Raw genomic sequence first — 21259 nt, 5'->3', positions numbered from 1 at the left:
TACAAAGCAAAATACAATAACCATCCTCTCTCATCATTCTGGTCCAAAAAAACATTCCAAAACACTCATTGGGCTAAATTTGGCCATAGCAACTTGCCAAAATGTAATGAGGTCAGCACATTTGGGCAAGTTGCTATGGCCAAATTTAGCCCAATGAGTGTTTTTATGCAAAACTAATGCTTGGAATGGCTTCAGCATCATGACAACAACCTAGTTTGATATGTCACATGCTACTTAAAGCATAAGGAAATTTAGAAAATATTGCCTTATAATAGGATGTCAATGGTGGCCACACTGTACAGGCTATTTTCAACACTTCCCCCTCAGACAATTCCAGGCAACTTTTTTTCTGTTATTCAGGATATATTGAAGATGCAAAATCAACTGAGTTCGTTTTTTTTGCAATTAGTTAGAGGTTGATCCTGTATTTTCCATAGATTTCCTGTACTACATTTAGAGTAGGTACTGTAGGTACGTTAACCATGGAATTAACCCAAAATTGTGACAATCTTTCTGTGACACACTGTCTAATCCACTTTTGGAAGGATTATGACAATGCTGTAAAGACTCCATGTGTAGCTTTGTTAGCAGCTGGCAGAATGTATTCATTATTTGATAAACCACAAAGAGAAAAGCTTGGATTTCATTTAAGATTTAACGCTTTATTGCCAATGAATTAGACCATTTTGCACAAGCGTAGCTGCGTATAGCAGAGCGCTGTTTTAACGGTACTTCTGCTGCAGAGCCAGAGACACCAGGGCCAGGAACTTGTCAACAGCCAGATGGACCTGGGGGGTGAAGTCTTCTGGGAACATCATGGACAGCGTCACCAGAATGCAGTGGATAAATAACTGAAATAAGAGACAAAGACGTAGGTGTTGTGTCGACATACCAACCCTATCGCACAGAAATACGTAGATATTTCTGCGCGATTACTGTAAACTCAAAAGTGATCACTAAGAGTTATTTACTTTTTCTGTTGGGACTGGGACCAATACTGTGAAATATTATTTTTTTAATTTTATTTAACCTTTATTTAACCAGTAAAAACACATTGAGACTCTTGCAAGTGGGAACTGGCCAAGAGGCAGAAACAAAATTACACTTCAAAACTACATCATACATGTCAAATACACAGCAGCCAATAGTACATCCATGACATAACTCAATAAACCAATACAATATATATACAACACATCTCCAAAAATGGTACACTAACAGTAACCAGGCACAGGAAATTGTGCACAGAGCAAATACACAATTTACATTATAAACAGGAAGAAAAAATAATATGGGCCTGTACAAAGGCTAGTACATGAATTCCTGTTCTGTCTATAGAAGTGTCTATTTGTACGTCTCTAAATGTTTTGATGATTTGAACATGGTGGACCCTATTGGAAACAAGTGTAATGCTTAATTGGGTCGTCCACTCACAGTTAACAGCCTTTGTATTGAGTTTGTGCTTGAAATGTACTGTAATTCTGCAAACTGTTAATAAATTCTTCAATCAATCAATCAAACACATCCACAACATGTGCAGGTGTTGGACTGTACATTTAAGATGATCCTTTTGAAACTTCTCAAAGGAACTTTCAAGGCCAAATTTAGTCTCGACTGCAGATCATTCCACGACCAGGGGACCAAAGATTCCACGACCAGGGGGCCAAAGAAAGCGAGACCGTTTTGACCCCCCTCAGATTTGAAGGCTGCATGGTACTACACACCGTAGCCAGACATTTGATCTGAGGTTTAGACCATTTTCTTACCAAATTAAATTTGGAGAAAATGTAAGGAGGTAGGTCACCAAGAATGGCTTTAAAAAATGAAAATATACAAATGATGCAGCCTGCACAATGTTGCTGAGTGAGAACCAACCAACTGCAGCATACAACGAACAATACGTGTTCTGAAAGGTGAGTAAGTTACAGTTGGAGGCCATCGATATTGTCTTTTCTTTTTGCTGAGGTTTGCGTGATCTGCGCAAAAGGACAGTTAACCCATTTTGGGCGGGAACCCCTTTTGGTGTTTTAAACATTGTTATAATTTAGCTATTGAAAAATAGCAGATCTACAAGCTCATAGCGCGCCACCGAGTGGCGCGCTACGAGCTTGTAGGTCTGCTATTTTTTTTAAATCGTGAAAATATTTATTTCAGAAAACTGGAGGATTTAGAAGGATTTTTTTAAATGTTGAGGTCAGGCCTAAATGGGTCAAATGATAAGGGACAATATCGGTGGCACCCAACTGTATGAATCCCAGTGCAGCATGGTACAGGGGATCCAGTTTGGCCAAGGTGGAGGAGCAAGCAAACCTATAAATGGTATCACCATGGTCCAACTGGGACAGAAAGAGACCAGTGACCAGGTTTTTGCGATCTGAACAAGCAAAACAGGCCTTCAGTCTGTAGAAGAAGCCCAAAGTGAATTTAAGCTTTTGCACAAAGAAGCAATATGACATTTAAAATGTAGGTGTATATCCAACCAGAAACCAAGGTATTTATAGCGCTCCACCCACTCGATGGGAGTTCCATCTAGAGTGGAGATGTTCACTGGAGCTGCAGTAGCACGTGGAATGAACAACATAGCCTTGTTTTGTTGCCGTTTAACAGTAATTAGCTTTTTATTAATTCATGCTGCAAGGAGATTGTTGAACAAAGCTAGCGTATCGCGTCAGATTCAACAACAACCAAAGCTAGCCGGAAGCATTACGGAGGGATAATAAGGAGACTCAGAGAGCAGATGTGGGTTTGCTTCCTTAGACCATGGCTGAGGGAAGCGAGTGTTTATTTTACTCATTATATACACGTCAACCCAATTGACACATCCGGCATCCGGTTTCAGTATAAAAGCATATATAAATATACATACAGTGACAATGATATATTTATATACACAGACAATTAATGATCATTTTTAATACATCTCAACAGAGATGAAATCAAAAGACAAATTTGCTACAGCCACCTCAAGTGTTGGCGCACAGGTGTACAGAACCGTATCATCATCTCGTACATGTGATACCTAGAATGCTTTGATTGATATTGTTTACATACAGCAGAAACAGTATGGGACCTAATATTGAACCCTGATAGGGACACCTTTCTCCAAAGTTACAGGATCAGACACACTAATGTCACCTATTTTGACACACTGTGTCCGACCTAGCTCTGGTCCATAGCTCTAATGCGTTGCATTTAGAGCTATGTTACTCTCGACTTCCGCCGCTCGCATCAATGCAGACCAGCCTCTTGTCTTTAGCGTAAATAAAAATAATGTTTTTGCTACTCACCAAAACAAAGGCAGGTTGTGTCATTAGAAAGCCTATACTTTCCTTAGTGGGAGCACTCTGATCACACGTATAAACGGTACTTTTTGGCCAAAGGGGGATATTGTTTCCAAAGGGAAAAAAATACTTTTAGTTACTCCACTGCGCCATCTACCGATATTGCCCAGAGAATTGCCTCATAGAGAATATTTTTCCTCCGGTGAAAAGAAAATCCCTTTCTGGCCAAAAAGTACCCACCGTGTGGTGTGGGGGCTCAGAGTGCTTCCACTAAGGAAAGTAGGCTTTCTAATGACACAACCCGCCTTTGTTTTGGTGAGTAGCAAAAACTTTTTATTTACGCTAAAGACGAGAGGCTGGTCTGCATTCATGCAAGTGGCGGAAGTCAAGAGTAACATAGCTCTAAATGCAACGCATTAGAGTTATGGACCAGAGCTATGTCCAACCCAGCAGGTAACAATTAAACCAACTTGTCGCATTTTGAGTTTCTAGCAATATAGGGAGGTCCACGGTGTCGAAAGCCTTGCATAAATCAATAAACAGCCTGGGCGCGCAAACATGTCTCTAGCCTTGATGTCGTCCAAAACAGTAAGGCATGCTGTGATCGTACTGTGTTTGGATCTGAAGCCTGACTGCATGGGGTTTAAGATCACATGTAGGTCGAGAAAATGATTTACCTGCACTGACACTTATCAGTATTTTAGATTGGCCGATAATTGTTTACATCAAGAGGGTCACCCGCCTTGAGGAGTGGAGAAACGTAAGCCTAGCTTGCTTCCACTCCACGGGTAAGCTTTGAGAAATTAGCGAAAGTTTGAAATTTAGGCTACCTACCTTGAAGTTGATGGGATCAATCCTGAGCATGAATGCATGCATCTCGCTGAGGGTAAGGAGACCATCATTCAGGTTATCTATCTTAGCCAGGGCATCATACACACCGTCCATAATGACGATGCCATGCTTCCTGATATTGACAGAGTCCTTGGACAAGTCCTTCCAGTGGGCAAAGTAGGATTTGGACTGGGGGAAAACAATCATTAACCTGGGGACAGAAGAGATCATGCAGGTTTTGGCAAATATGGGGAGAAAGGTGAAAGGTATCAGTGTATATGCTACGATGTCAAATGAAGGCTGTCTGTGACTTCTCGCAAGGGCAACTACAAATGGTTGTCTGCATACATCTACGTTTGTATTCTAATTCTATTATCGAGAATGACTACCAATAAGTACATGAACCTCAATTCATATTAGTAGACTATTACATGTTTCATATTATCCTGCTAAGCAGTATGAACGATTAAATGCCTTCCTTGTGTGGCATCAAGTAATATCATGTCTATCCTTCCTAGCTATCTAGATCGTGGTATACAGCATCTCACCTGACAAGAGACTCACTTCCAACCTCATTGTGCTGGCCTCTCATCCTATTGAGGAACTCCTGGACGGTGTCCTTTTCTCTGATGGACAGACTCATGTTTGATGAATACTCTGAGGACTTAATTCTCAAGCAATGCAGAGCAACAATTAAGCTTTGGAACGTTCTGGGGTCTCTTTTATGATCCACAATTCACCACGTGAGTCACCTTAACGGCTCTCTATTATCTAGACGAGGAGACAGAATTGATGCAAGATATATGGCTTCGATCTGCACATTCTGTGAATTTGGGGTGTTGTCTGGCCTTATCTCTTAAAGCTTAATATAGATGTACAGTCTAATTTTGCAATAGACTATATGCTACTCCACCACAGAAACGTGCTGTTCATTGCCTGAAAATTAAATTAAATGTTTTGAGTGCAAGGTTGCGCTCACTATGGATTAGCCAGTAACATAGTATACTTGTTGATTGACAATCAACAATACATTTGAATACCGGTAGGTTATACAGTATTTAATTATGTGATGTCACTGCATCTGACAACCGACCCTCTCTCAACTTTTAGCCTGACAATTTACATTGCATTGCCTGGTGGGACATGTTATTGCATTGGCTATAGTCCGTTGTGAGGGGCCAACCAGCTGACCAATCCAATAGCTCCCCCTGAGATTTCCTGAATTTGTCAATGTATAATAAAGGTTGAAGGGACATACCTTTGAGCCTGTGGACATAGACATAGCTACAGAGCTAGAATATTCAATAATATACATCCACAATATCATGTTTAAAACTACATTTTCTGACAGAATAGCTTGTTTTCAAAGGTCTCACATGGATATTTGGGTCAAACAGGCAGCATATGTAACTGAATGTTCCAAACAGACAAAATTACATTTTCAGGCAATGACCAGCACGTTTCTGTGGTGGTGTAGCATATAGTCTAGACACTCGTGCTTTCTAAGGTGTGATTTGGGGCCCTAAGGATGAATACAAAATGAATATCAACATCCTAATACTGTCCAATAATTAGATGGGGAGGGGGGTGAAATACATAGCAAGTTATGAAGTATTATAATACTTGATATTATAAGTCATTTTAATAAAGTTTATTTATGACGTTTTGGAGTGGAACTACAAAATGGCCACGACTGCTATGCCCCACATGGTGAATACATCCCAGTGAATACATTTAAATGAACCAAATGTTGGCCATCCCACTATAAATGTGCCACGTCACATGTGTGTCTGTCTGCGTGTGTGTACGGTTGTAATGCACGTAACTCGAGAACCGTTTGCCCCACTGACTTCAAATTCAACACACGCGTTCCACACCCCCGCAGGGAGTGCAGTGCCCGGTAATCGAGTCGGTCGGACCCACGGTTATCCAGAACCACCACAAAAAGCTCTGCTCAGGCTCTGCCAGTGGGCCTAATCACCCAAAATCCCTCACCTGTGCAATTTCCAGCCTCTGCCTCAGCCAATTGATTGCCATGGCAACCCCACACCTGCCAATATTGATTACTTAACCAGTCCACTTTTCACAGTCAGTTTGAACTCTTCATACACAGGCAGACAGACAAATACAGAGATCTCCAAGTGGGACACAGACAGTTAAAATGGGTGCTATGACAACGGGTATTGATACTACAGAGATATCCATATACAGTATAGGCACAAAAGGGACACAGACAGATAGTTAAAACGGGTGCTATGACAAGTTGACAACCGGTATTATTAGGTTCCCAAGTTGCATCGTTCCCAAGTAGGCCGGTAGCTGACGGGCACGTACAGGTCTTGTACATGTTAACAATTCATTATTTGCAAACACATTCAGGACTCACACACTGTCACGAAATCTAATTCTCTGGATATTCCAGATGATCTTGATCAGGGGTGGGCAATTATTTTTCCCAAGGGGCCACATGAGAAACAGAAAATATTTTGGAGGGCCGGGCCAAAAGGCTGAACTTAATTATGCATAATATCAATTTTATTTATATATAAAAAGCAGTAATTGGCATTGTTTTGCTAAGCAATGGTAAACAAAATGTGAAACATTTGACTCAAATTATAGGCAGAGTGACTATTTTACATCATGATGATGTACAATAAGAGCGCCCCTCACTTCACATGGGTGTGATTTTTTTACTTTCTACTTGCAGGCTTGAGACGTTTCCTTTCCCAGTTGAAAACTATGTTTTTGTTTAAGTCCTGTAAAGTAAATAATAGCATTTTCTTTTAACAATGAGAACATTAGAGGTCTCTTTCACAACCCATGGCGCGCTGCTTACTATCAGCGACTCAGCGAGAGATGAGTGCAGGCCCGGCGCCACGAGGGGTCAAAGGGGGTACTTGACCCCTCAACCCCTCAACCCGACCTCCTTTTGTTTTGTTTTTATAATGTCAATAATAAAATATAAAACTACCTTTTGTGCTGGATTGGTTTTCTAGTGATATTTGGCAGTGATATTCACTAGCAGCACTGGTTATAACAACTCGAAACATGCTGCTACAAACAAAAACATGTATTGTACAGGCATGCAAGGAACATCTAACATGCGTCATGGCCATCTCCCATCTGGAAAGAACAGGAAGTATGACATTCCTGAGGCACAGGAATTTAACACATGTTAATTCGGATCAACTGAATGTATGTGTCTGACATATGATTGTCTGCCATTGGGGGGGAGGGTGCTATTGATGCAGTGGATCAGAGCAAGTGGCAAAGTGGGCTGTGGACTATTGTGCACGCTGAAGAATGTATTCTCTGGTTAATATCAGAATACTGATATGTTATTGATTTCAGCTGTTACAATTCCAAACATGCAAACATGACCCACTTTAATTACTTCAGTCTATATTAGTAGCTTAATGACTAGTACTAGCCTTTTTTATGTCCAATATTTGCATTTCAGTTCATAATCATAAAGTTAACATAACATATAAATGTATTTGAAATTAAATAAAAAATATAACTTTTCCGGATTCCAATTAAAAAATAGGTGAAAATAATTCAGGATTCCAATTTAAAAAAATAGCAAAAAAGCAGATCTACAAGCTCAAAATGCATCGCACTGCGACACATTTTGAGCTTGTAGATCAGCTACTTTTGACTATATGCATTGTGGCCCTCTGGAGTGAGTTTGAAATATAGTGGCCCTCTCCATCATCAAAGTTGCCCACCCCTGCCCTATCCAATGTTGTTTTGTAGCCTACTGTGATGTTGGCAAATGGCAAGAATAGCACAGTAAAGATGATAATAATCTAATATGATGTGTGTAGTTCTTTATAGATCTAGCCTCTTCATTTTTATCTCAAAGTGCACCAGATTGAAGCATTTTCATCGCAAATTAAAAAAAAAAAATCTGGAGCCCAGGGGGGGAAGCCCCCCCGGACCCCCCCTGGCGGGGCAGTGCTATCGTTCCAATATTGCATATGACCAGCTGAGACATAGAACTGACACTGCCTGCTTGATTTAGCAACACAATATGTTTTTTTGAGTGGTGTAAACCACTCCTACAACTGGCTTTTGTGTGCAGAAAAAAATTAGCATGGTTGCTATGTTCAAAATAATTACTGACGTAATGAAATCACACCCGGGTGAACTGGATGACCGTAGCAACCATGCTCATTTTTTCTGCACAAAAAAAGCCAGTTGTGAAATCACAACCGGGTGTGATTTCATTACGTCAGACATGATTTAATTACGTCAGACAGACCTTACACCACTCAGTTCACACAGGTGTGATTTTTTAAATATATCATATTTTAGAAGGAAATACTTCAACGTGTCACTCCTAATCTGGGTGTATTTCACACCTAGACCCATACTCTGAACGCCGCAACGTAAAGCTGTGAGCTGAGGCAGAGGCTGTGGCACACAAACTGATTATACTGTAGATGTTCATAAACAAGAGCTTTCTGCACCTGGCAGTTATGAGTCATTCTTGTTTATATTACGCCTTCAGATTTTATCCAAATTTTATTTTTCATATTCCATCCTGATTGGCTATGATCTAAAATGTGCACGCCTGTTTAGAACAAAATGCTATTTGACTATTTATATTTAGTCCCTAACTAATATGGAAATGCATAATTACTTCAAATTCCGTCAATATAAACTGGTGTGGTTTATAACCTCATGATTCTAAATGGTATTTCATATGAAACACACACACACACACACACACACACACACACACACACACACACACACACACACACACACACACGATTTGTGGTGTGTGTTCAACACAGAGGACCATGATGAAAATAATCTTTTAGCTTTCTTATGTCTATCCCCTTGACAGTTTTCTGTGTGCATGCCTTTGTCCTGTGTATATTGTCAATAAATTATATAATCAAGCATTAAATCAATCTGAATGTTTATTACAAGACAACAATGAACATTACAGAATGCCTACCAAAGGGTAGTCGCTGTGGTCCATAATGGTCCATGATACCACCCCCTGAAATTATAACCACAATGCCTACACTGGAATAAAAACTGTGGAGAAAAACAGGTAGGCAGTCATATCAAATACTCACATTAAAAAAGAAAAACATTAAAAAAAAGAAAAACTTGCTGATCATAAAAAAGGTAGTAATTAAAATGAAACTGATGTGGATATGTGTGGTGATGTGTTGTGTAGAGTTGCTAACTGTGGTGTTCCAGAGTGACATGTACATTCCCAGGCAACACCCTCAGAGGGAGATGGTGAATAGTAGAAATGCATGGAAATAGTTTCTCAGTGAACGTGTGTGTGAAGGTGTGTAGGTGTGTGTTAGTGTCAGGATCGGAGAAGGACAGCTCTCCTCTGTTCCAGTCCAGCTGGACTCTGATCCTCCAGGGATTCTGCTTCACTGAGACAACAGTCGTCCCCGACCCTGCTGAGGAGCTTGCGGTGTATACCATTGCAAAACAATAAGCACCAGAACATACCCGCGCCTTCATTGTTTCCGTTTATCTGGAAAGACTCTTCTAACGCCCCCAGTTCCCAGTATTTGTTGTATCCAACTTCAATGTCCCAGCTATGAGTCCCTGAGTTAAATCCCTCTGAACCCAGGACGATCATTCATTGTACATCTTCATTGTACAACACACTGGTACAACACACTGGTACAACACACTGGTCAGATCATCAGACAGGATCAATCCCGTAAAGACACATGTGTTGGGATCCAGGATCACAGGAGTGTAGGAGACGATCTCCTTCATCTTGTCCCAGGTTCTGAAGGTCAGGTTGCCCACGTGTTTGGCCACGTCAATCACTACTCCTGAAACTGGCTGTGGATCTGGCAGTGTGCGCTGGACTCTTTCCACTGTGGATTTATAGTTCTGCAGGAATGTGATGTCATCTGCCTCGACATCTCTGATGGTGTTGGAAAGAATCACCATCTCTATGCGCAGCATTTCAATCTTCTCCTTCAACATCTGACTTTTCTGCTTCTCTTCCTCCCTCAGCACAGTGATTCTGGCCTTCTCTTCCCGGCGTAGGTAATCCCGAATATTCTTGAACTGTTTCTTAATCTGCAACTCTGTGTGTTGGGCCTGCACCTTAATGTATTCTGCTGTTTGATGATATCCTGCTTGAATCTCTTTAAAGTCATCTAGTTTCTCCTGTAAAGTCTCCAGTGGTTTCTGGAGGTCCCCTTTGAGGTGTTTTGCAGATTCGTAAATGGGTCTGAATTTATGTCCTGCATGTTTTTCAGAAACTTGGCACACTAGGCATGCCAAATGTTCATCATCCAGACAGAACAGCCTGAGTTTCTCATCATGTAGAGGGCAGAGAACCTCAGAACTACATCTGTGACTTCTCTCCTCTAAGAAGTTCTCACACAGGTTATTCAACGCCAAGTTGATGGGAGGTTGATCTAGAGAGGAGTTTGTTTTGCAAACAGGGCATTCCTTGTTGAGTGATGGTTTTCCTGTCCACCATTGCTGCATACAGGATTTGCAGAAGCTGTGGCTACACGACAGGATAACAGGATGGTTGAAGATGTCACGGCACACAGGACAGGTGAGTTCCTCTTCCTGCCGAGTCAAATAGGAATCCATGTTGTCTGCTTCCTCGTGTTGCATTGAGCTAGTAGAAGAAACAACAGTGTTGGCATTATGAGGAGCAGTGGTGGTAATAGATGCAGTATTAATAGTAGTGTAATTATTCTTATAAATCTGGCTTAATACTATGGAACGTTCATATGAATTCAGTTAATTTAAACCAGTTTAAACGCATTAATTGCTTCAAATGACTTTTTTTTATATATTTCTTGCTATTTACAAGCACTGAGAAAACTGTTTCTTTCCAAACTTGACTACGGTAGCGGTGGTCTCAAAAACATATGGGAAACTTTGACAGGAAAAGACTCGCTCACCGTATAGAAAATAGAAGTAAAACTCCTTAAACTGAGACTTAGAAAAATATGCATACAGCATACATATAGCACTGACGAAGGTTCTAGGACTGAAACGTTTGCTTTTTAATTGCACTTTGAGCACAGAGCACTTTTAGAGCATGATAAAATAAAGAAAAAATATTTTTCTAAGTCTCAGTTTAAGGAGTTTTACTTATATTTTCTATACGGTGAGCGAGACTTTTCCTGTCAAAGTTTCCCTTGCTATTTACACGCACCATGTAAAAGTCTCATGGTACGGTAACACCTAACTTCGGCCTATGTGGTTGTTTTTGTGTTTTGTTGCTCTCTTGTTCCCACTGAAAACCATTGCAAAAAAGACTGCCACATAGGCCGAATCAAAGTTAGGTGTAAACATACCCTTAGTAGTAAGTGTAGTAGTAGCAGATGAAAACTGAATTTGAGTATACCCCGTCCCCCACATAGCTCTTCAACTGATCACTGATCACTAATCACTGCAATTCAAATTAATTAAGACAATAATTGTGAAATCATAAACATACCTGATAACTTCACCAAGTCCAGAAGAGAGAAGTTCAGCTCAACAATGAACACACATTAAAGTGAGACCAAATGAAACAGAGCCCTGCTAAATACTCACAGAGGGGGTGGCCCAATAAGAGTGGAGGGTTGGGCACACACACCAACACAGAAACTGTACTGGACATCTAACATGCGTCATGGCCATCTCCCATCTAGAAAGAACAGGAAGTATGACATTCCTGAGGCACAGGAATTTAACACATGTTAATTCGGATCAACTGAATGTATGTGTCTGACATATGATTGTCTGCCATTGGGGGGGAGGGTGCTATTGATGCAGTGGATCAGAGCAAGTGGCAAAGTGGGCTGTGGACTATTGTGCACGCTGAAGAATGTATTCTCTGAGCACAGACTCAGTTCACTTAATGCGGTCTGCAGGTTAATATCAGAATACTGATATGTTATTGATTTCAGCTGTTACAATTCCAAACATGCAAACATGACCACTTTAATTACTTGAAATGAAATGAAATGAAATGAAATGAAATGATTACTATATTTACCCAGGGTATCTGGGCTAAGCTCAAGAACTTGTTTCCAGCCAGGCCCTGCTCATAGAACATTTCATCGTAGTGGTTCAATGCCTTGTTCAAGGGCACTTCAGCGGTGGTAATTTTAACGTGTCGGACCACTGATTCGAACTGGCGACCTTCCGGTATCAAGACCGCTCCGCAATCCGTTCGGCCACCGCTGCCACGTCAGTCTATATTAGTAGCTTAATGACTAGTACTAGCCTTTTTTATGTCCAATATTTGCATTTCAGTTCATAATCATAAAGTTAACATAACATATAAATGTATTTGAAATGTAATAAAAAATATTACTTTTCCGGATTCCAATTAAAAAAAATCACACCCGTGTGAACTGAGTGGTGTAAGGTCTGTCTGACGTAATGAAATCATGTCTGACGTAATGAAATCACACCCGGGTGTGATTTCATTACCTGGCTTTGTTTGTGCAGAAAAAATTAGCATGGTTGCTATGTTCACCCTGTTCACCCGGGTGTGATTTCATTACGTCATTACAACAGGGTGAACATAGCAACCATGCTCATTTTTTCTGCACAAAAAAGCCAGTTGTAGGAGTGGTTTACAGTAAATTACAGTAGCCTAACAAACTATTCTGCTCATGTCTTGACCTTACCTTGTGCTGATCTGTGTGAGTGTCAGGTTGTTGAGTTGAGTGAGATCGTGGACTCATCGCTTCTACTACTTATTCCATTTGGGTGGATGCGGGTTCCTTCTTCCTTGTTCATCTGGTTTATTTCAGTTGCATGAAGTTAAAATTTCCTTTTAGATACTAAGTATAGGGCATATACTAAGTATAGCCTTGTTTTTCTGTAAAAGTGTTCCTCATACACACTCAGGTGGAGGTGGTGCAGTGGTAAAGTCCCTGCCCGCCACCACAGAGGTTGTGGCCGGGTTGGAATCCGGTAGCCTGGCATAGCCGATAATATCACTTGTGACCTGTAGTGTTAAGCGATGTGCGCGGCACATCTTCCCACCAAAGATATCGATCTTTATTCTATTCCTGGCTGCAGTAATTACTCAGTGTACACTTGTATGTGTATTTTTTATAGATAACTCTTCACTTAATCTAAATGGGCTAATGCTATCTGTAAGGGAGAAGATCTGATATTTGTGAGAATGTGAGAATATTCAGATGTCATCAGAGCAGACTGTCTGTGTTGGAGGGCATAGGAGTTTAGAATCAGGGACTGTTGCCACTAGAGCAGTGAAATTGAAGGAGTCTCACAGTACAAGTACTAGATATTTGAATTGATTGCAATTTAAAATTCAAATTCGTAAAGAAGCTCAATCTCAAGCTAGGATTTTATTCTCGAATATGTCCTTTGTCGGCAAGAAAAAAGGAATGCTCATTTTCCGTCAGGCACGAGGCAGAGTGAGCAGGAAATGTCGAAGTCGCCGCCCGTGCTACAAAATGGGCGCTTCCTCCACAGACCACTCTTCTCCATCGTCCGCAGCCGGAGTTTGTGAATGAGGCCTTTATCCACCGGGACAAAAGGGACAACAGAAAGTCTAGATTGTCCACAAAGCATTTCATAATACCATTTGCTTTCTTACCAGTTTGGTCCAAATAAAGCTTTGTGTAACCCCCAGCGGCGTAGTCGGCAGACCGTGGAGCATGAGTTCCGCAGAGTGAAGTGTGAAGCACGAGGACGCGCTCCAAAGACTGGGGGTTATTGTAGTGCGTGCTTGCGTATGTAAACTATCTACCTACGTACAATCCCAGTTGCATTTCTACTGTAGAAAACTGCCCCAACAATGCTGCTTTTAATAGTGAGACAAACCCATAACTAAAATAAACAAATAATTCACAACCAAGCAAAGCATTGTCTTTTTCTTTTATTTTCATTTTCATTTTGAGGTAAGATCTACCTGGGTTCTAAAGGAGAAAATAATTGCAATTGTAGCATTACGCGGAAGTGGGAATTGAACCCGGGGCTCCCACTCGCCAGACCAACGCGCAACCTATACCGTGACAATAGGGCTGAGCCCCAGGTTCAATCCCCGCTTCCGCGTAATGCTACAATCTGGCGTAGTCGGCAGGACATGGAGCGTGATATCCTCGCGTGAGGGACATTGTGTGCGGCGGTCCGCGGTGTGACGTGAGAAGCGCGAGGATGTGCTTCAAAGACTGGGGGGCTGATTGTAGCCCCCAGCCAAGACCCAGCCCCGCAACAGCTCTGTCAATCGGGCTCAGCCCTATTGGCACAGTAGGTTGGGCGTTGGTCTGGTGAGTGGGAGCCCTGGGTTTAATCCCCGCTTCCGCATAATGCTACACATGCACTTCTGGAGTCAATGTACAGTTTTTGAGTAGTGCAACCACTCCAAGGAACAGCAATGTCCGTGTTAACCTATGTGTTAACCTATGTGACTATGTGACTATGAGTAGCAGGAGGGGCAAAAGTGGCGCTGTTGTGCCAGAAACAGAGAGAGAGAGAGATAGTGCTGCACTGTTGCCTGCTAATGAGAGACAGATAGAGAGAGAGAGAGAGAGAGAGAGAGGGGGGGGGGGGGGGGGGGGGGATTGGAAGGGGGAGAGGGGAGTTGCACCACTCAGTTCACACAGGTGTGATTTTTTTGTAATGAATTCTACTGTCCATCCCAACTTTAAGGTGAAACACCACTCTTCACTGATGACAGATGGTTATTCTCAGCCTGGTCAATCTGACAACTAAACTTATTAAACTTCAATAAAAGCTTATTTTAGAAATGTGCATTAATTCTTCCCCTTCTTGAGATAAAGATCAATCCGCCTGTACCAAATGAGCACAGGTGGGTAGGTACAGTATATGTGATACAGCTGTGTTGATGAAGCTCAAATTACATGCATGTTTAATACAGCAAGGGACGACATTATAGGCCTACTGTGTGAACATTACCTTTCCTTACTTCCAGGTTTTGGGGTCCAGCACAGGTTGTATCAAGAATTGTAGGGATGTGCATGTATAGTCAACCCATTCTATTTGTGAGAATGTTGATACTGTATACTGTACCTCTTTTTCATTAGATGTAAAAATGTCCATTCCTCCAGCTGTACATGCCAGTATGTAGTCTCCATTACTGCCACTGGGTTATTGACACTTTGCTTACAAAAAGGAACAGGTACTTGAAAGTGGTTTGTTTCACAGAGCCGGATGATGTGTTTTCACTTATATCAAACCCAGTGAGTGTACTGTTTCCTTGTATAGGCTACTGTATACTGCCATTTATGTCATGCCATATTTCCCGTGTAATTAGCCTACCATAATTTATGAACATGAACATCCACAAACAGATGGGACGTTTAGTTGTTTTGAACAGAGGCACAATCTCGTAATTCCTATTTCATGAAGAATAATATACAGTAGTCTGGTGGTGGAACAGATAACACTTTCTTAATGATTAAAGGGTCAGAAGACTAAAGACAAAAGGGTAAGAATAAATTTGGCTTAAAGCAAACGAAAGTTGTAATCATGGGTAATTATCAACTCTATTTGTCACTGGTGTCATTTCTCATATCTGTATGTAATTGTTCTACCTCCTATACTATGTTTACTTTAGCTTCTGGCTAACTCTAAATAAATAAAAAGATTAGGTATGCCCAAACCCCTTTGTCCATGCGATTTCTTAATTCAAACTCATTGCGTTTGTTGTCCATAACAACTTATTAGAAGGGAGCACAGTACCTTGCCCCATATAGGTGAGAAACAGGACCGTCATTCTACAGTCCGTATTTTGTCCAGGAGCGGATCAAACTTCATGTTCACTAACTCGTCCAATTTAGGTGCACGGGAAGATTATTCCTAAATAGCCCTTCCACTCACTCCATATTGACTGTCTAAATTTTAGACAGTCAATATGGAGTGAGTGGAAGGGCTTCAGATTTTGACCAATTGATGTTATAGCCTGATATGGATGAGAACTTATCAAAGATTGAGTGCAGACATTCAGGTGCCCTTTACATCACTTGAACAATTAATAACATGAGCCAAGTTGTTGAAGAGTGATGGATGTGCAGTATGCTATAGAAGGTATGCGCATGCATAAAGTGAATGGCAGATCGAGTGGCAAATCGAGTGGCAAAGTGAGTGACAAAGTGAATTTGATGTTGTTTAAAGTCATTTAATGAAATCAAATAGGACTTTTCTGTTTGGACGTATGAGCTGCCAAGGCCAGAAAGTAGTGTTTTGCCACTCAGTAGCATTCCCTCATAACTTCCGGGTATGATGATGATGTCACACGCATACCCTCTATAGTGACATATGTGAAATAATGTACATAAATGGCCCTTTTTGTTCCTTGAAGTAAAGACAAGAAAGAGAAAAGTTTTTATAGTTTTTTTTAGTTCAAAACAGACATCCACAGTTTGGATATTCTGGTGTTGAGAAGATTATATACTTTTGCCCTTAAAGGACTACTTTAGTCTTTTTCAACCAAGGTTCATGTTTTAGGTTATTAGAGAAAGTAAAAGATGAGTGTTCATTTTCTTTTCTTTTTTCCCCCTTTTTTTCATTTGCTGCTTTCTTTCGTTTTAGAAATTTTAGCTATTTTTGACAGGGGGGCGGGGGCATTCAAACATGGGGCTAAATATATATTCATTTTTTTTACGGCGATTTCATTATTATTATTTACTATAGTCCTGTTAGACCCCAGGAAATTACATCTGGCCACACAAGATCACAGGATCTACTGAATGTGAAGGGGGGTACTAGGGGGATGCCATACTGTGTGTTGTAGGCTCAATATGTCCGTTTGTCACCTCCCCTTTGACATTCAATTGATCCCGTGATCTTTTGTGGCCAGATTTTATGGGGTCTAGTATGACTATAGTAAATAATAAAAAGAAATCGCTATAACATTTTGTAAAAAAAAAAATACATATTTAGCTCCATGTTCGAATGCCCCCGCCCCCCCTGTCAAAAATAGCTAAAATCTTTTACTTTCTCTAATAACAACCTAAAACATGAACATTGGTTGAAGAAGAAACTAAAGTTTTCCTTTAAGATTAAAAGAACATGAGTTGAGTGCTTCTGATGACCACCACCACCGTTATTGTACTTTGGATAGTGTTGCAATTATTGTACCTATATGGACATAAAACATTTTATACAGCTTTGAATGTTAGCAGACCTTAATTTGAACCATAATTTCCTGTGCTATTTTTTCTGCAAACAGCTGTAAATAAAGTATTCAATCAATATTAAAAAACCATTTTCCACCCAATGGATCAAATAGTTTTAAGATTAATGACAGCCTTTTTGATTCTCTTCCAGCACCACATTTCCTGCAGTCTCAAAGTCCAGAGCCCTCCAGTTGAGCACGTTCCCTGGGGTGAAGTTGAGATCGTCCACGTACCGCTGGATCTCACAAGGCGAGAGGACATAGTTCCACATGTGGACGTCAGACAGCATCCCAACAAAGGACTGAGTAGTATCAAATCTACCACCCACAGAGTCCTGCTCCTGTAAGCATGGAAGAGAATCAATATTAGAGGGAGCATTGTTACCCAAAATAGACATTAAACCATACTATACTATTTTTCTGTACTATTTTTTATTGGATGTTATATTGTTTTATTTGTAGAGAAGCCCACCTGAAGGCTGAAGGAAAGTAAAACCTATACTCTTAGAATGTAAATTCCTTAGCTACTTGAGCTGCTCTTTGAAAACAAGAACCATGTTCATTATATTTAGAAATGAGCCAATAACTCAGAGAAATTGTGAATATAGGCTACAATATGCTCATTCATAACAATAATTTTATAGTATTCTATCAAGTTAGGCTACCTAATATACCTGCTTGTTATAGTATCACATCTACCATCTAATATATCTAATAAAACAATCATACAGTAAAAATGCATGATGCAGTTTTTCAGCTGTACAACATTACCTGTCCTAGTATGATGCTTGGGGTTCCTTGGATGCCTCCAGATCTGAGAAATTTCCTGGAAGTGGGTCTTCCGTCCAACCACACTTGTCCCAGTCCAGTTGTGTTATCCCAGGTGGCACACAGGTTGTGCCAGGTGTTAAGTATGTACTGTTGCCCGTCAAAGTTCACATTAGTGTTAGAAACATACAGATTAATCTGAGTCGCCGTACCCGTCTTAAAGATGAGGAATGCGTTGTCTGAGGAGGGAATGGCCATGGAGAACAGGGCGTGGTTCCTGGTGAGGTCTGTAAAGGATCTGAAGGCAGATGTATGATAAATAATAATAAGTTCAGTATAGTGTTCTGCATGCTTAGTCAGTTGACCTTACAGTATAATCCTAACATTCAGTCAGAATCTTCCACCAGGTGCTCATGTCCGCCTGTGCGCGCGCGTGTGTGTGTGTGTGTGTGTGTGCGTGCGTGCGTGCGTGACCGCTGGACCACTCATTTATTATATATTTTTAATTTGTTTCCAAATCAGCCATACGCTGACGCTATAACAGGCTGCAAATTCCATTCCCTGGATTTCAATGAAAAAATGCAACCAATCTACGTACCCCAAATTTAAATCACTTGATTTACAGAATAAAAACATGCAGAGCCAAACTATCCCTGTCCCTAACCATAACCGCACGCAAAGCCACGTAGTCGGAGTGATGGGATGTCAGAGTAATGGGGAGTCCACCCAAATCACTTGCACTTGTTCCCATGGCATGAACTTACCTCAGGCAAACAGTCACAGCTCCGAATGTGTCTTGAGTTGTCATTAATTTCACGTGAGCTGTGTTAGTCTGCTGTGGGAAGGTCAACATTTTACCTGTAAGGTCTAAACAGAAAATGACAAATGAAGCATAGAAGAAGAAAAAACAACTGGGCTGCTCTTAAATGATGGAGTCTGTGCTTTTACACATTTGGCTCAATAGACATGATACAAAATTGTCAAAACGTAAAGATAACATGAAACAACACTTTTTGAACACTTGGAATAGACCTTAGCTTGCTATAGAATCTGGGACTTATTTGAATGCATATATGCATTCAAATTGTAATTATATAATAATAAATTGTAATACAAGTGTACAATTGTACAGTATACTGTATGGTTGAGTATGAAACTACCATATCGGCAGTGATTTGAGGTTGACTTCTCTCCATTGAGTCTGTCTGAATTATATGTAACCATAATGTAACCAATGAAAAGTATTACCAAGCGCTTTTGTCTAAATAACCGCTTTGGATCTATTAATTGGAATACAGTTATTTCCTTAAAAGTTATGATTTTGGACATGCTAGGTTTCCAAACGTAATGTAGGCTTTTGAAACGCATTAGATGTTTATTAATTATATGCCTGGCACCGAGGAACATTATAAGAACAAAAAGGAAAGGTATGGGGAAAGTGATATTAATTTGTTAAAATAAGTGATGTTGAATTGCTCTGTATTAAACACTTGCTGAGTGTTTGTTAAGTAACATGGTCTCCAGCTCTTAAGTGGACAGGGAAAGAAATCAGGATTGGAGAAAGAACTCACACAGGATACAAAATAAAGGATAAACAGGTGAAATTATAATCGATGAACACAAATAAATGAGGAACTGGAACTGATAAATGGGTACTCTTTCCTGTTTGAAATTGGCAACCCAACTGAAAAATAATGTTCTGTTTATTGGATAGCTATAGAGAGATGGAGAGAACCCGGTTACTGAACACTCCATGACAATGATTAGATTACCAATCACTATATATCCTTAACCCTTTATCAAAACCATTTTAGTTTTAACCCAAAAACATCACTTACCCTACCTTCATGAAGTTTTATCTATCCATCTATTTGTTCTACTCTAGGTCTATATGCTCTCTCTGTGTGGGTCTAGAATGTTAACACTGCAACCAAAATGTCTTATAATTAAGTGTTGTACCTTGTGGAGCAGCATCACAAACCGCCAACATCACAAACAGCAGGAAAAACTTCATCTGGCATGAAAGAACACAAACAGATACCATGAAATACTATTATAACAGGATCAAATTAGCTTCTGCCTGCAGGCCTGTATGAATAGCACACACTTCACAGTAGCCTAACAAACTGCTCATGTCTTGACCTTACCTTGTGCTGATCTGTGTGAGCGTCAGGTTGTTGAGTTGAGTGAGATTGTGGACTCATCGCCTCTACTACTTATTCCACTTGGGTGGAGACTATGTGGATCTGCAGGTTCCTTGTTCCTTGTTCCTTCTTCCTTGTTCATTCCAGAGTTAAGTTCAAATTTCCTTTTAGATACTTAGGGGCTATGGTCCTCATTCACAACGGCGTTTACGCTCATACCGTTACGTAACGTGAGCGGAGCGTGAGCGGACAGGCATTTACGTGGATTCCCACATTACGTGGGAATTCATGAACTTGAACGTGAACTTGACGGTGACGTCGGATGGTCGGAATCTCCGCTAAAAGCTGCGCCAGCTCAGAGGGTCGTGTACTGCTTGCGTAGATTTATTCAGAAGGCTTTAGTCTTCATTCTGAATCAATTAAAAGTCCCCAAATCTCAGATAAAATATGTAGGAATGTGTCCAAAACATTGGTCAGCACATAAAAAAATGATAGCTTATATAAAAGCCAAGTATCACTTGGATGCCTAAATGCATGCATTCTAGAGGCAGGTTAGCCTAGAGTCCCATACAGAAACTGCCCCTGCAAACCCGACACCTTTTTATTTATTTATTAGGATATTTCTAGCATGCGCGATTGCGCTGCACTTGACAGCTTTCTACTCGCAGTGCAACGCGTTGTGAGCTTGTAGATCGGCTCTCGCGGACTCGCGCTGCATGTTAAAAAACAAACTCACAATTATAATAAGAACATACACTTATCTGCATTCTGCACTGTACGAATTCATTGGAAAATGAATTAGCCCTATAACAAAATAGAAGTCCACATTATTGCATCAGCGTGCAATTCGGCCAGTCATAGTTTTAAGCCAGTGCACCTTAATTAATTATAATATGGGGAACTTATAGCTGGGCTGTAGGCTACTATATTGATGAGATCAATCAAGTTTGGTGCCAAATGTCCCGCGAAATTCGCGAATCATTTTAATATGACATCATCATAAATGAACCTGCACTTAGATCTGACAAAGAGGAGGCTACCCGCCGTATATGGTTGAAATTTTAAATAGCTATAGGCCTATGCCTACGTGTCCATGATCAGAACAA

The 21259-nt window shown here is 40.6% G+C and overlaps 2 protein-coding genes across 2 annotated transcripts; both read right to left on the bottom strand.

Annotated features, from left to right (window-relative positions):
• Window positions 1–722: 722 nt before the first annotated feature.
• LOC306915081 (hemoglobin subunit alpha-1-like) lies at window positions 723–4755 on the bottom strand (the record flags this gene model as incomplete). The annotated part of the gene is made up of 3 exons (XM_079492326.1): window positions 723–851; window positions 4116–4323; window positions 4661–4755. The coding sequence occupies 3 exons, from the start codon at window positions 4753–4755 to the stop codon at window positions 723–725; spliced, it is 432 nt and encodes a 143-aa protein (XP_079348452.1).
• A 12302-nt stretch (window positions 4756–17057) lies between these two features.
• On the bottom strand, window positions 17058–20265 carry LOC306915327 (serum amyloid P-component-like). Its single transcript, XM_079492629.1, has 5 exons — window positions 20157–20265; window positions 19969–20023; window positions 18774–18876; window positions 18013–18307; window positions 17058–17582 (listed from the first exon to the last, which is right to left on the bottom strand). The coding sequence occupies exons 1-5, from the start codon at window positions 20211–20213 to the stop codon at window positions 17364–17366; spliced, it is 729 nt and encodes a 242-aa protein (XP_079348755.1). The 5' UTR covers window positions 20214–20265; the 3' UTR covers window positions 17058–17363.
• Window positions 20266–21259: the final 994 nt, after the last annotated feature.

Source organism: Electrona antarctica (genome assembly GCF_951216825.1).
Source record: "Electrona antarctica genome assembly, chromosome: 22".
NCBI classification, from domain to species: domain Eukaryota; kingdom Metazoa; phylum Chordata; class Actinopteri; order Myctophiformes; family Myctophidae; genus Electrona; species Electrona antarctica.
The sequence above is the reverse complement of the archived record's forward strand: the minus strand, read 5'-3'. Positions and strand labels throughout refer to the sequence as shown.